Genomic DNA, 14,712 nt, shown 5'->3' on the forward strand with positions numbered 1-14,712 from the left:
TTTTTGAGCCCGGTTGTACTGTGTAACCCTGGCTGGCCTCTCCTCAGCAGCAGTCCTCCTCCATCTGCTTCTGAGTGAGACACAAACATGAAATATCTCACTCACATTGTACGTATATTTTCTCCCAGAAATTATTCAAGAATGATACATGCTTGCTCATGGCAAACATGAATGCCTTCTACTAACCCATTAAAGTATGCCAATGCTTTGGATTAAGATCAAAATTTTTATTAAATTTAATAAGATTTTTATAACTATATAGCTAGCTACTATATTTTCCTCTATCTTTATTTACAGGTAACTACCAAAAGGCATTAGATACTTACAAAGAGATTCACAGGAAATTTCCAGAGAATGTTGAATGTAAGTGACCTTTCACTTTATAACTTTGAAGGCAAGGAACACATTCTGTGTCCTATTGATAATTAAATTTGCTATTGTAATTGTATGTGTAAATGATGCCTCAGCTGTGGTACATATGTTTAAACGTTTTTATTTGGTCAGAACATTGACTCCATAAATATGCATTTTTATAGAATTTAGTTGTTGATGAGTTTAACTCATTCTATTTATTATTAAACAAATCTACATCTCAAGCTTTTATGATAAGGTTTCAGAACAGATTAGGAGGAAAGTAGCTGTAGCTGCATTGGCAGAAGGCTTGCCTGCATGAACAAGCACAGCAACTAAAACCAGTGTGCTGGCACGTGCCTGTAGTCTTAGTGCAGAGGGGTGGAGGCAGGAGGGTTAGAAGTTCAGAGGCCAGCAGGGTAGTGGTGGCGAATGCCTTTAATCCCAGCACTTGGAAGGCAGAGGCAGGCGGATTTCTGAGTTCGAAGCCAGCCTGGTCTACAGAGTGAGTTCCAGGATAGCCAGGGCTACACAGAGAAACCCTGTCTCGAAAAACCAAAAAAAAAAAATATATATATATATATGTATATATATATATTCATACATATATGTATATATATATTCATACATATATGTATATATACATATATATACATATATATATTCATACATATATGTGTATATATACATATATATACATATATATATGTATATATATACATAATGTGTGGATAGGCACACTCGTGCCGCAGTGCACATGTACAGACCACCCATGTATCCCCTCGTGTTGTACTGTGGGTCTGAAGCCTTTCACAGTGATAATGGAAAGTATTATAGCAGGAACTACAAAAGGTAGTCTAAGAAAAGTGGAAAATAGCCACCTTCATCCACTGCACATCACCACCAGACTGTCAGCTTCATCCTGAGTTGCCTTGGAGTCAAGGAAAAGCAGAAAGTTATTGTCAGCTTAGAATTTTTATCACTTTTGTTAAAAAGTGAAGAGCAATTTCCTTGAGAAGAAATCTCTTCATTCATGGTGAAGATAGTCATTGGGAGGTGTGGGAGGTGTTGAGCACTGTAGCGGAGAGAACATCTTTGAAATGTCTTTTTCATTTTGTCCTAAAAAATAATAAACACATGCAACACATTACAGTAAAAACCCTTGTCTCCTGAGCTCAGATTTCTGATGATGCAGCCTGATCCAAGGAATAGGCAGAGGCTCAGCCCAACTCTTATAAGAGCAGCACTGCAGAGAGGATGGAGCTGTCTAACACTGGTCAGACGTAGGCTCATCACCTAACAACTGAATGGGCAGACATGAAGCAGTGTCCTAAGGGCAGTCACTTGCAAAGCTTCTAAACAGTACAGACTTCCAGCTCCTCCTTCAAAGACTGTTTAGGTTTGCAGTGGAGCGGGCCATCTATTTTCCATTTCTGTTGGTTCAATGTGGTTCTTAGTCTCAGTCACATTAGAGACCCATCAGGAGCCAGAGGTCCAGGAATGTATATGAAAGTAGAACCTGCCTGCCTGGCACCTGGAATTGGTTGATTGAGTTGGTCCCTACAGGTGTCAGACAGGAGAGTCTAATGCCAGGTGGGTCATTGTCAGCATATTTAAAACACAGTGCTATTTGGCACCAATCAGTCCAATTCCAGGTTTGTAATAAAGCTCAGGGAGGAGGAGTCTGGGATAATCATTCTGGGGAATTTGGGGAAGTTCTGCCCCTACTGCAAAAGGTGGGTGAGGTCTGCCATGCCTACTTTTTTCTCCACAGATAGCAAAAAGGTCACCAGATCCTTAACAGATCTACTCCCAGGCTTCTTCACAGGAAAATGGGTGGTTTATCTCCTACAAGAGGCCCTGTGTGCTTACCAGTCCTGGCTTCTCTAGTGATCTGAGGGCAAAAGGACCTTTGTGAGCCCAGCAGTTGATTGCAGGCCATCCAGCAGGTTACATAAGCAGATGCTTGGCCTCCACCTGAATGTTAGTGGCACTCTGGCCCCAGTTGTTGAAACCTGAAGTCTCCAGTCTTGATGAAATGTCCCTTCAGGGTAAAATGGCTTCCTGATGAAAACCACTGGAGTGGCCACAATGTTTTGGCTCAGGGCCAGGAAGACCACATTTTACTTTTATTTTATTTTATTTTTTTATTATTATTTATTTATTTAAAGAATTGTTGATTTATTTTATGTATGTGGGTCCACTATAGCTGTCTTCAGATACACCAGAAGAGGGTATCAGATCCCATTACAGATGATTGTGAGCCACCATGTGGTTGCTGAGAATTGAACTCGGGACCTCTGGAAGACCAGCCATTGCTCTTAACCACTGAGCCATCTCTCCAGCTGCCTTATTTTTTTCTTTATACAATGTTTTAAGAGTTGCCTTAAAAATTAAATGAATGATTATGTACATATAAGAAATATCTAAGATGACTTTTGTCTATATAATTTTTAAAACAAGTGCAATCAATTGACTATCATAACAAAAGCCAAAGGTGGGGAAATTTGTGGAATTTTATCTGAAGCAGACTCATTTTCTGGTGAACACAACAGTACAGTGGCCTGCTTCTAAGGGAACTGCATACATATAGTGCACAGACATAAATGCAAGCAACACATCTGTACACACAAAATAAGAAAACTTTCTAAACCTAAAAATTGGCCTATTTTACAGCCTTACAATGATGCCATGCATTTCAGAGGACAGCTACCAAAACTGTTTTGGGGTTTTGTTTGTCTGAGTCTCCTGTAGCCCACACCAGGCTAGAACTTACTGTGTAACTCAACTTGGCCTTGGAACTAGTCATTTTTATTTTTTATAAATGGCTTCTGAGCTGCTCTTCTGAGGCAGGGCAGAAGAGAGAGACATTGGTATATCATTCACAAAGCATAAACTATCCTCACATTGTGAAGTGCTAAGGTAATATGTACACAAAATTATGTAGTAATTTTGACCCAGCACTGAGAAAAAAAAAATGTAGAAGTCACCAACTGGAAACCACTGATCTTAGAAAGTCCCTGGGGAGGTAGAAGCAGAAACAGAAGAGCAGCAGGCATGAAGTGTGAGGTGGGAGTGGGAGCGGCTCTGTAGCAGGGAGGGAATGTGTGTCCAAGGAGCCTTTTCTTTAAGGGTGGAAGAAAGAGCTGGCCATTTGTTGGCTGTAGGGAATGGTGTAGTATAAACAGAGAAACTGCAGATGTGCCAGAGAAGCACAACAATGAAAACCAATGTCTGTGGGAGTGCAGCCACCCATAGACAGGGGCACGCTAATTCAGACAGGAGCTGGAGCACTTGCACAGAGCAAACTGAAGGGTCAGTGGAGGCAGGAGTGCACTGGCCTGTTTATAGAGCAGACTGAAGGGTCAGTGGAGGCAGGAGTACATCACCTGCTTATAGAGCAGACTGAAGGGTCAGTGGAGGCAGGAGTGCACCGACCTGTTTATAGAGCAGACTGAAGGGTCAGTGGAGGCAGGAGTGCATCACCTGCTTATAGAGCAGACTGAAGGGTCAGTGGGAGCAGGAGTGCATCACCTGCTTATAGAGCAGACTGAAGGGTCAGTGGAGGCAGGAGTGCACCGACCTGCTTATAGAGCAGACTGAAGGGCCAGTGGAGGCAGGAGTACATCACCTGCTTATAGAGCAGACTGAAGGGCCAGTGGAGGCAGGAATGCATCACCTGCTTATAGAGCAGACTGAAGGGCCAGTGGAGGCAGGAGTGCATCACCTGCTTATAGAGCAGACTGAAGGGCCAGTGGAGGCAGGAGTGCACCGACCTGCTTATAGAGCAGACTGAAGGGCCAGTGGAGGCAGGAGTGCATCACCTGCTTATAGAGCAGGGCAGGACCAAGGCAAGACCACAGTCTTCTGTGGGCAAATAGAGTCTGGATAAATCTCTCCTCGTCTGAGCACCAGGAAGGGGAGAGCCAGCATGGAGCAATGAAAAGTACAGTTTAGCAAAGAAATATAAACAAATTCATAGGATTCAGTCATGATATAAGTTAATAATTATATTGCTAATGTAGTATATTAATAATCATTAATAATAAACTGGTATTGTTAATCTATTGACTAATAATTTAATGAAAGAGTCAAAAAGAATATGAAGAGGTAGTTGTCCCCTGTCTCAGAAACAAGTTATAGACTAAGGTGGAAAGACAGTAGGGATGACACAAATGAAGTGTGATTGGCAAGAGTGCTCACAAGAAAGGCTCATCTGGAAACTAATGATGTGGGAGAATTAAAGTCAAGGGATGGAAAACTGGGAGGTTTTTACAGAGAAAACAAAAGATAAAGAACATAAGGATTTGATAAAGAAGGCAAGAAAGGGCTGAAGAGATGGCTCAAAAGGCAAAGGCATGAGCCTGATGGCCACAGTTTAACAACCCCTACTTCCAACACACACACACAAAATAATAATAATTTTAAAGTTACATACACACGTTCAGTTGAGACCAGAGACAACCTGATTGAAGGATGTTGCCAAAGAATAAATTAGAACAATGGTAATGAATGCAGAAATCACAGATGCAGAAGAAGAAAACATTCCAGAACAGAAAAGAACTCATCTACAAAGAAAGCCAGACTCAGGTAGCTATCAGCACTGCTGAACACCAAATACCAATGGCAGTGGCACAGTCTACCTCCACATGTGAACTCAGTGGAGCCACAGGGCCTTAGAAAGTTAAGCAAATATTCTCATCTTGCTTCTTGGAGAAGCAAAAGGCTGGCTTAAAACTTAATTTGGAAGTTCACTAGAAAGCTAACTCAAGCTTTAGAGCTCAAATGAGTTTTTTTCTATGTTCATTCAAATGAGGATAGAAATTAGTTTAGTATCTAGCTAACAGTTATAAAGTATAATTTTGATGGCAATTGTGGTAAGGGGAGAAATATGCTGCATACCTCCTTATTCTAATGCTGTCAAGAGGTATGGTTTAAGCCTGGCAGGATTTTAGGTCCCTGCAGGCCCAGCAGTACTGAAGGAAGCTAGACAAATGGCTTGGGCATCCTCGTGAAAGCAGGGGAGAGAATACAAGTCTGTTCTGGTAGACAGAACCATGACAGTCCCTCCTGCTGAGAGGCCCTACACTCCTATAGAAAGGGACTAGGTGACTCAAACTGATGTTGCCATTGGAAGCTAGCACAGGTTCCTATCAGGAGCCTGAGTGGTTGGAAGTTTGGATTCACAGAATCTTCTCCTTTGTAACTCATCCCAAGGAATAGGCATGTTTTGGGACTACTTTTTCTAGTAAATAAATACAATTTCAGCATATCATTGGATGTCTTTCAGGTATAGAAACTATTTTTTAGAGATGAGAAATATAACTTGGTAGAATATGTGCCAGGACCAAGGAGCCCTAAATTTGATCCCCAGCATTGCTGAAGCTGGGCATGGTGTTGCTTGTCTGGGAGAGGAGACAGAAGGGTTAGAAGTCATGGGCTAGCCCCAGCTACATAATGAATTGTAGGCCACTCTGGGGTGCATGAGACCCTATCTCAAAAACAAAACTAGTTTCTATCTTAGCTTTTGCTTACTCTCTTGATAACTGACAAAGAAATACCCAAAATGTTTTGGTTTTCTGAGAGTAGAGAAGACATGATTAACTTTCAGTTTTCTTCGTGCCTTTACATATTTTATAAATATTCTGCCATAATCTGCATTGCTGTTATATTGAGAGAACCAAATTATTTTGAAATGACATAAAAATACCTCAAAGTACAGAGACAACAAATGGTAGAAGTCTTATTAATTTTATTCTCATTAGTTAGAAAGAAACTCACTTTGGTTGTTTGTTTTGTTTTTAATTCACTCTTTGTATCTTTTTTAAGATTTATTTATTTATTATATGTATATGAGTACACTGTTGTTATCTTCAGACACACCAGAAGAGGGCATCGAATCCTATTACAGATAGTGTGAACCAAACTCAGGACCTTGGGAAGAGTAACTAGTGCTCTTAACTGCTGAGTCATCTCTCCAGCTATACTGTTTGTGTCTTAAAGCTTGGTTATTTGAGACAGGGTGTCACTCTTAGTCCAGACTGACCTCAAACTGGCAGTCCTTCTACTTTAGCCTCTCAATTCTGGGATTACAGATGTAAACCACCACACCTTACTTAATTTTGCTGATTTTATCAATACAATCTTAAATCTAAATGCAAACTTTTATATATATAACAACAGCAGCAATGATAAAGCAGAGTTGGTGGCTTGTTCCTATAATCTCAGCTCTGTGAAGGTAAAGCCACAAGTCAGAGGTTCAGGTTATCCTCAGCTACCTAACAAGTTTGAGGCCAGCCTGGGATACATGAGACCACTTGTCTCTAAATAAATAAGTCATTTGTGTAAGCACACCTAAACATACTGTGTGGAATGTATGTAAGTGATTACTGTTTCATGCAGTGAAGTGATGAACACACACAGCAATTCCAGGAATGGAAGTGTGGGCTGGATGGATGGGAAGAATACACAGGCAGAGGCAAAGTGTGTGGATATTCTAGTTCCTCACCTTGCTATCAGCTCAGAGATGTGCACATCCACTCTCTCTCATATTTGAAGTTGACTTCAAGCCTGACTATAAAGTATATGTTTCTTTAATATAATATTGATAAAAGAATAAATTTAGCCACAGTAAAAAGAACATTTTACTGGTGGTATCATCATCTTTATCTTTACCCTTACAGCTTACATTTTATAGCCAAATCTCCCTTATGAATCTTTCCGTGTGTGTATGTATCTCTCATTGCCACATTATCAGGTGTTAAGCTGAGTTCTCATCCAGTGATTTCTTTGTGCCTTGTTCTCCCTATTGTCTGGCAGCATGAAGACAGGGAAGGGCATCTACGAGGAAGTCAATTCTCTCAGGTCTAGAGATTGCAAGATGTAGTCAGGGGAGTCACTCTCTAGGCTCTCAAACTCACAGTGTCTGCTGGGATTAAAGGTGTGTACTACCACACCTGGCTATAATTCTAAGAGAAAATGAAAGGCCAGGATTGCTGATTTGTAGGATTGAAACTGCTCTGTGCAGCTTTCCTTGCTTAATTTTTTTTTTTTAATTTAGGTTTGCGTTTCTTGGTTCGCCTCTGCACAGATATTGGATTAAAAGAAGTTCAAGAATATGCCACAAAACTCAAGAGGTTGGAAAAAATGAAAGAAATGAGGGAACAGGTATCTCATATGGGCCGAAAACTACTGTCTCTTAATTTTCAAAATGTCAGCCTGCTGTAGCTGAAATGCACAGGGCTAGGAGCTTGCACAGAAGGCAGCATTGGAATTTTAATCAACAAACAATGAAATTTGCTGGAAAATGAATGGATCTAGAAATATAATATTAAGTAAGGCAACTTAAACTCAGAAAGACAGAACCCACATGTTCTCTTTCATAAGTGCATCCCAGCCTCTGTGTGTGTGTGTCTGTGTCTGTATCTATGTTTATGTGTGTGTTTATTTGTAAGTTGTAAAACCTAGAAAGGAGACCAAGAGAGGATAAAAATGGGTGCTAAGGACAGATGGGAGTAGGCATAAGGACTCCTGAAACGTGAAAGAGTTGGGTTGGGGGCACAAGGGGAGGATTGAGGGCAGCAGCGGGTGAGAGACTTGAGGGGAAGGAGAATCTACTAAAACACATTCTGTTCAGAGGGCCCAGTGGTGTCTATATTGTGTGTGCCAGCTTTCAAAACAAGGTATCTTAGAAGCCAGCACAGAGCTGACTTTACTTGGCAGAGTAAAATCTGAGAAAGATGTGTACATTCACAGTCACTAGAGCAAACATTTCCATTTAAACCATTGCATTTTTACTATTTAAATAGCAGCTGTTTCCCTAGCAAATAAAGTAATGATTGAAATGAAAACCAGTGTTTAAAGCAGAGGTGAAGAGCTGGGCTATACCTTAAGGCAGAGCTCTTTTCTAGTTAGTACACAGGTGCTGGGGTCAGTTCCTAGTCTGGCAAGGAAAGAAGAGAAAGAATTTCCCTTTTTGCTCTATGTCAGTAGGAAATATCACTGAACTTGCGATCTAGGTTTGAAATCTGTTCTCTGCAGGGCAGGTTCTAAGGGCGGGTCCTTAGCAGAGAGCTACTAATACATAAAGAGTAGCTATTTCCCAGAAGATGGAGTAACTTAGAGGTTAATTCGGAAACGTGACTTTTATTGGTGAGAGCTGTGTCCCATGAAAATTTGACACTTGCGGTGGGTGGCATCATATTTCATTCCTTAGGGGGTCTGCGTGGTGGAGCTCAGTGCAGTGAGTACTATGCAGGCACAATGCAGGGAGCAGTCAGCAGACCTTTTTAGTGCATTTCTGCAGCAGATGAAAAGGCAGTGTTTCCACTTTCCAAAGAATCCTCTCTGATTTAATATTGGTATAATACAAATAAACCCTTTGTTTGCTTTTTTAAGACAAGGTCTCACTATGTAGCCCTGACTGTCCTGGAATTCACTATGTAGGCTGGCCTCGAACTCATAAAGATCCTCTTGCTTCTGCCTTCCTAGTGCTGGGATTAAAGGCTCATGCCACTATGCCCAACTAGAAATACATTTCTAAGTGAGGAATAATGTAGTGGCAAATGACTTGTTTCAAAAATGCAATTATCCTGGCTTTAGAAAAGGTCTGATTCCACACATGCTTGCACAATGTGGCTGGTTGTCTTTCCTTCTAAGGTGTGACTGATCTCTTGTAAAGATATTATAAGCAAACTTGTTTTACTTCAAAAGTCTTTAAAATACCAAGCTGGTATTTATTTGCTAAGCTAGGCTACACTATTAAAACCTACTATACTGGCCAATCTCTACTCTATACCAAATGCTAATGAAAATTACACAACTGGGACACATAAACCATTGTAAGAACAAGTTGAAATGATCATGATTGTAGTTATATATTTAATTAGAATCCAAAAAGTATGTTCTTAAACAAAACACATTTTGGGATTGAATTCATTGATGACCCCTCATATAGAACCATGGGTGCATGCATGTGCAGATGGAGTCTCTGTACTGAATAAGCATTCAGTTCCAAGTCATTACAATCTGCAGTGAGCCCAAGCTTCCACGGATACAGTTGCTTATGTGGCCTCTGGGCCTGGGGCCTGGTTTCCTAGGAGTTCCTTCTCAGCCCTCAGAAGTAGCCTCTTAGCTTCTTGGAGCTTCCTTGTGGCAGTTCATAAGCAGCTTTTGATTTTGAGACAGGGTCTTACTATGTAACCCATTCTTGTGGTTTACATAGAATTCTGCAGCTCTGCCTCAAACTGGTGGCAGTCCTTTTTGCTCAGCTTGCTGGAGCTACAGGTGTGTACCACTACTCCAAGGCCACAAGGGTTTTAATGTAAATTATAAGCTTTAGGAAGCATGATTACAAAGGATTCCGGGCATTCACCACTAATTTAATCCCATCTTCCATAGCACTGGGTTGAGTCAGTGTAGCTGCTGTTCACTTGTGGTTTCAATGACAGTCCTTTGCCCCTGCTCCTCCGTCTACCTTGGTGCTCGTCTCATCTCTTGCCCTCCGCATCAGTATAGTCTCTACAGTAGCAGGACTGTTTCTAAAACTAATATCTGCAAGGACTAAACAACTTTACTAAATGTAAGTGAATTGAGATGACTTTCCCTCTTCCAGTTACTACACAGCTTTTTCTTTCCTCTGTATCAACACACTTACATAGTTATTAAGTAGCTTTTGCTTCTTTACTGTGTAGACCTGGGCTATTTCATATTCATCTGTACTTTGAAAAAAAATAAAGCTTTTTTATGGTGAAAAAGAACGGTTTCTTCTGAGCAGGTGTCCTGAGGGGATTGCAGCAGTGTGTGGCAGCCTGGTCATGGGAAAGACTCAGCTGATCAGGGAAATGTGGGAACATCACAAGAACAAACTATTTGTACAGGACTCTAAGAGATTAAGGAAATCTTTTTAACCAATAAATGGGTTTTTTTTGTTTGTTTGTTTTTTTGATCTGCAGTTACAGTTCTTCCCCCCCCCTTTTTTGTTTGTTTGTTTGTTTTGTTTGTTGAGACAGGGTTTCTTGGTGTAACCCTGGCTGGCTGTCCTGGAACTCACTTTATATATCACCCTTGCCTCAAACTCAGAAATCTGCCTGCCCCTGTCTCCTGAGTGCCAGGATTGAAGGCGTGCTCCACCACACCCAGCTTGTAGTTGATTCTCACTCCTGGATAGTTGACTCAAAGTCTCCCATATTCGTCTCACTTATCACCCATATTAACAGTTCTGTGCCTGTTGAGCCTCCTCAGATACTTCCTCACTGGGCTCATTATAACCTGTGACCCCTACTGTCACCTAGACATCATTTGTCCTTACAGCTTCTCCTTAGCATTTCGTACACACCACTGACAAACACCAGTCTCTTTATTAAAAGGCTTAGTCCATGCCACGAAGTATCAAAGAACCCCAATCCCTCTTCAGTTCCTGTGAGAACTATTTGACTGCCACAGACTCTGTACCCCTGGCCTTTTCTTTTTCCCCCTCCACCCATGTTTCCATTTGCATAAGAACATTGCTTTCCCTGTTCTTCAGTATTTCTCTTTGCTTCATACATTGAAGAAACATCTTCTGGGTGTTCTCTCACTTAGGTTTGGCTTATCAACGTGGAATAGAGGGGAGCAAAGTAAGAGAAGGGCCGAAACAGGAAGAACTGATGAGTGTGAGAGCTGGCTTCTGGACTAATTGTTGTGGGTCACATTTCAGTGTGTTGTTCTTCGATTGTGAGCCTGTGGAGCAGGACTCTGTTTCCTGGCTTTTGTAAGAGAAATCTTGGTGCGATGAAAGCAGTCTTTGATTTCTTCCTGCAGGAGAAGTTGACCAGAGATATACTTTGCAATAGCCATGTGACTGAAATCACACCCATATTTTACCTGGAACTGCTAGGAAATGCAGATGTGACCATGTCCTCAGAAATGAAAGGGGGAAGGAAGGACCATCCATTTTCCTTTTGCTAACATGGGGGTTTAGCATCAGGAAAGAGAGCCAAAGCATAGAGCTTAGGTGACCACATCTTGAGTGACCCAGCAGCCTTTTCCATGTTTCTAGTAGCAGCTTTCCCTTGGTTAACTTTAGTACATCGACCAGGCTAGAGATTAGCTATAACCATAGGGACTGGGCCTGTAGCTCAGAACTGAGGTGCTGCTAAGTATGTGGGGAGGCAGGCACTTGGCTAAGCATTCAGCAGAGTTAGCTAATTCAACCATTGCAATGATCCTGTGATGCTAAAGAGACGGTCATGATTGACTTCTTTTTTTTTTTGGTTTTTCGAAACAGGGTTTCTCTGTGTAGCTCTGGCTACCTGGAATTCACTCTGTAGACAAGGCTGACCTTGAATTCAGAAATCCACCTGCCTCTGCCCCCCAAGTGCTGGGATCAAAGGTGTGCGCCACCACTGCCCAGCTTTTTGTTTTTTTAAGATTTATTTATTATTATAAATAAGTACACCTAGCTGTCTTCAGACACATCAGAAGAGGGCTTCAGATCTCATTATGGGTGGTTGTGAGCCACCATGTGGTTGCTGGGATTTGAACTCAGGACCTTTGGAAGAGAAGTCAGTGCTCTTACCCGCTGAGCCATCTCACCTGCTTTTTTTTTTTTGGTTTTTCAAGACAGGGTTTCTCTGTATAGCCCTGGCTGTCCTGGAACTCACTCTGTAGAACAGGCTGGCCTCGAACTCAAAAATCCGCCTGCCTCTGCCTCCCAAGTGCTGGGATTAAAGGCATGTGCCACCACCCGGCTTCAACAAGACTGTCTTAAATAGTTAAAATAGGACCAGAGCTACAGCTCAGTGGTTGAGCCCTTACCTGGTATGTAAGGAGCTCTACATCCAATCCCAGTACCATGGGTGGGGGTACAGATTCAGACAGATTACTTTTATAAATAATTTTGATTTACTAAGACAGGATCTCACAAAGTTTCCCAATGTGATCTCAAACTCAGTCCTCCTGCCTCTGCCTTCCAAGTGCTGACACTGCAGCCATGCACCACTGTGACCTACTCTAAATAAGTTTTCATTCAAATAAAATGTGTAAAGAAAAGGGTGAACATTACTCCTACCACTTGCAGAGATCACTTAACATGATTTGCTTCCAGGCATGTTCACAAATGCACATAACACACATCATACATATATTCTTTTTGTCTTTGTTTGTTTGTTTGTTTTTTAGTTTCTCAAGACAGGGTTTCTCTGTATAACCCTGGCAGTTCTGGAACTCACTCTGTAGATCAGGCTGGCCTCGAACTCAGAAATCCGCCTGCCTCTGCCTCCCCAGTGCTGGGATTAAGGGTAAGGGGAGTGACCTTTACAAAACTATGACCGTACAGCTTTTAAGTTAGCCAGATACCTTAGCCAGATACCACAGGCGGCTAGCAATGCCTGCAGCTGTCAGTTTTACTCTTTATCCCACAATATGGCTGCTTCTCACTTAAGCACCGAGGAACTAAGAGTCTCATTGTCATGGCACCCATGACTCCTTTCTTATCCCCGCCTGAAATCAGTGTGACTCACTGTGAATTTTATTACAAACCTGTATCTCCCATGTATTGAGAACATCACAATGCTTTTTAACAGCTGCTGTTGTATTATTGAAATGGAACTGGCCCTCAGCTGGGTCTGAGGTGGGCTGTGGAGCCTGGGGAGCTGGCTGGCCACATGGCCAGGCTGCCACTTGGAGTCATAGAGCTTAGCTACAGATTCTCATTTGCATCCACTTTTTGTAGTCTTTAATTTTTCTCAACCCTACTTTTAATAGTGGTTCTTAAATGCTTTAACCTCGCTTCTAGCCCACCACCCACCAGAGGTAGTGGAAAAGAAAGGTTATTAGGATATGGAGGAAGTGGACCTACTTAGAAATGGTTCCTTGGAGCAAATCCAGATCATCTGCTTTGTCAGGAAATTAGCAATTCAGTTCATAGGTCAGCAGTGGTAGCTCAATCCATTCCCAAACACTTCACGGTTATCCCAGCAGTCCAGTTCAGTAGTGTTGGGATAGCAGCAGCAGTGGCACAACCAGGCAGGAACAGCCAGGCCTCAGCTGAATCAGCATGAGTCAGCAGGAGGGCCAAGACCATCAGGGTGCCAGGAGTTCTCAGCTGCACCTCTCTTAAGGAAGCTTGTCAGTGAAGATTCAAGACCAAGAAGGTCAAGAAGCTGCGTCCACAAGCAAGCCCCTCTCACAGTCTGTTGAGTCCAGTTTATACTCCCTCCAAACATCATGTGTCCCCCACGGGTCTTCTGCCAATTGTTCTGAGTCAGAGGAAGCAGCAAGAAGCTGCCAGCATACCACCAGAAATTTTCTGTGCATTCTCTCTATATAGTCAAGACAAATGGAGCTCAACAACTCAGACCAATACCTGTGTGTCATTAGTAAGAATCCTTTATCACACATCCTTTCACCTGCTTGCTTTAGCAAAACATCCTTTCACACCTGTGTCCACTTCACAGAAATGTGCCTACATGTGTTTGCCCCAGCAAAACACCCTTCAATACAACTGACTTTCCAAAGATCCCTTAACTTTCCCCTTCAACTCTTCTTACATAAATTATACTTTTGTGCCTATTTGACTTAACTAGTTTAATGCTCTTTCTCCAGAAAGCTCCTCCTTCTCTTTAAGCCTCACCTCCACAAACTTTAGCTCTGCCCAAGCAATATATTAAACTACCCACTCAACCTCTATGCTCTCTTCTCAGAGGTGCCTGGGCTCCTCCCCTTCACCCTGCTGGCTACTGCTTTAGTGTATTCGCTGTGATGGGGGTGGGGGGAGGGGGGTGCTGTCTTCTTCCACCCAGCCTAGCAGGAGCTGTTAGGTAGCTCTGCCGCCTGGTCCCTCCTGAGCTCTTCCTACTGCTTCTCTGTTCTGCTCTCACTCCATTGCCAGCCAGCCCTGGAATCCCTGAGGGCACACCAGAGTTGGATCCATGGCCTGGTGGGATTGCTGTTGGCATGGCTGTGTCCCTGGGGGCTTCCCTCTGCATCTGCTGAGGAAAAATGTATTCGACTGAAGTTCAGTTGTTCAGACCTCTAGTATTCCGTGTCAGACATCGAGAGCTGATTAAGGCTTCACGGTTACTTTTCTTTGAACCTCAGTGTCACCTAGGTGATTTGTATGCAAAATCCTTGTCATGGCCCATAAGATTCCTTCTGGTGGGATCTGTTGATTTAAAAATTGTGTGTGTGTGGTGGGGGGGAGGGGATAGAGTGAGAGCTACAAGGAGATATGGAGAGAATGTAACTTGTGTATGTCACAGTGTGACACAGCAAACACATTTATCCACTGAGCCAACTGGCCAGTACTTGTTGGATTTGAGTGCACATAGATGTTGACCTGGAAGTAAGGATGTTAGATAAAACCTTGAGCCAGCAGAGGGG

The 14,712-nt window shown here is 42.4% G+C and overlaps 1 protein-coding gene across 4 annotated transcripts in view; it reads left to right on the plus strand.

Annotated features, from left to right (window-relative positions):
- Window positions 1–14,712, plus strand: part of Ift88 (intraflagellar transport 88) — a 100,985-nt gene that overhangs the window by 70,962 nt on the left and 15,311 nt on the right. For all 4 annotated transcript variants that reach the window (XM_031361175.1, XM_031361173.1, XM_031361176.1 and 1 more), the window contains exons 22-23: window positions 298–363; window positions 7,412–7,518. In XM_031361175.1, coding sequence (XP_031217035.1) covers window positions 298–363; window positions 7,412–7,518 — 173 coding nt within the window. The remainder of the gene's footprint in view (window positions 1–297; window positions 364–7,411; window positions 7,519–14,712) is intronic.

The sequence above is a fragment of the Mastomys coucha genome, unplaced genomic scaffold, assembly GCF_008632895.1.
Source record: "Mastomys coucha isolate ucsf_1 unplaced genomic scaffold, UCSF_Mcou_1 pScaffold9, whole genome shotgun sequence".
Taxonomy (NCBI): Eukaryota; Metazoa; Chordata; class Mammalia; order Rodentia; family Muridae; genus Mastomys; species Mastomys coucha.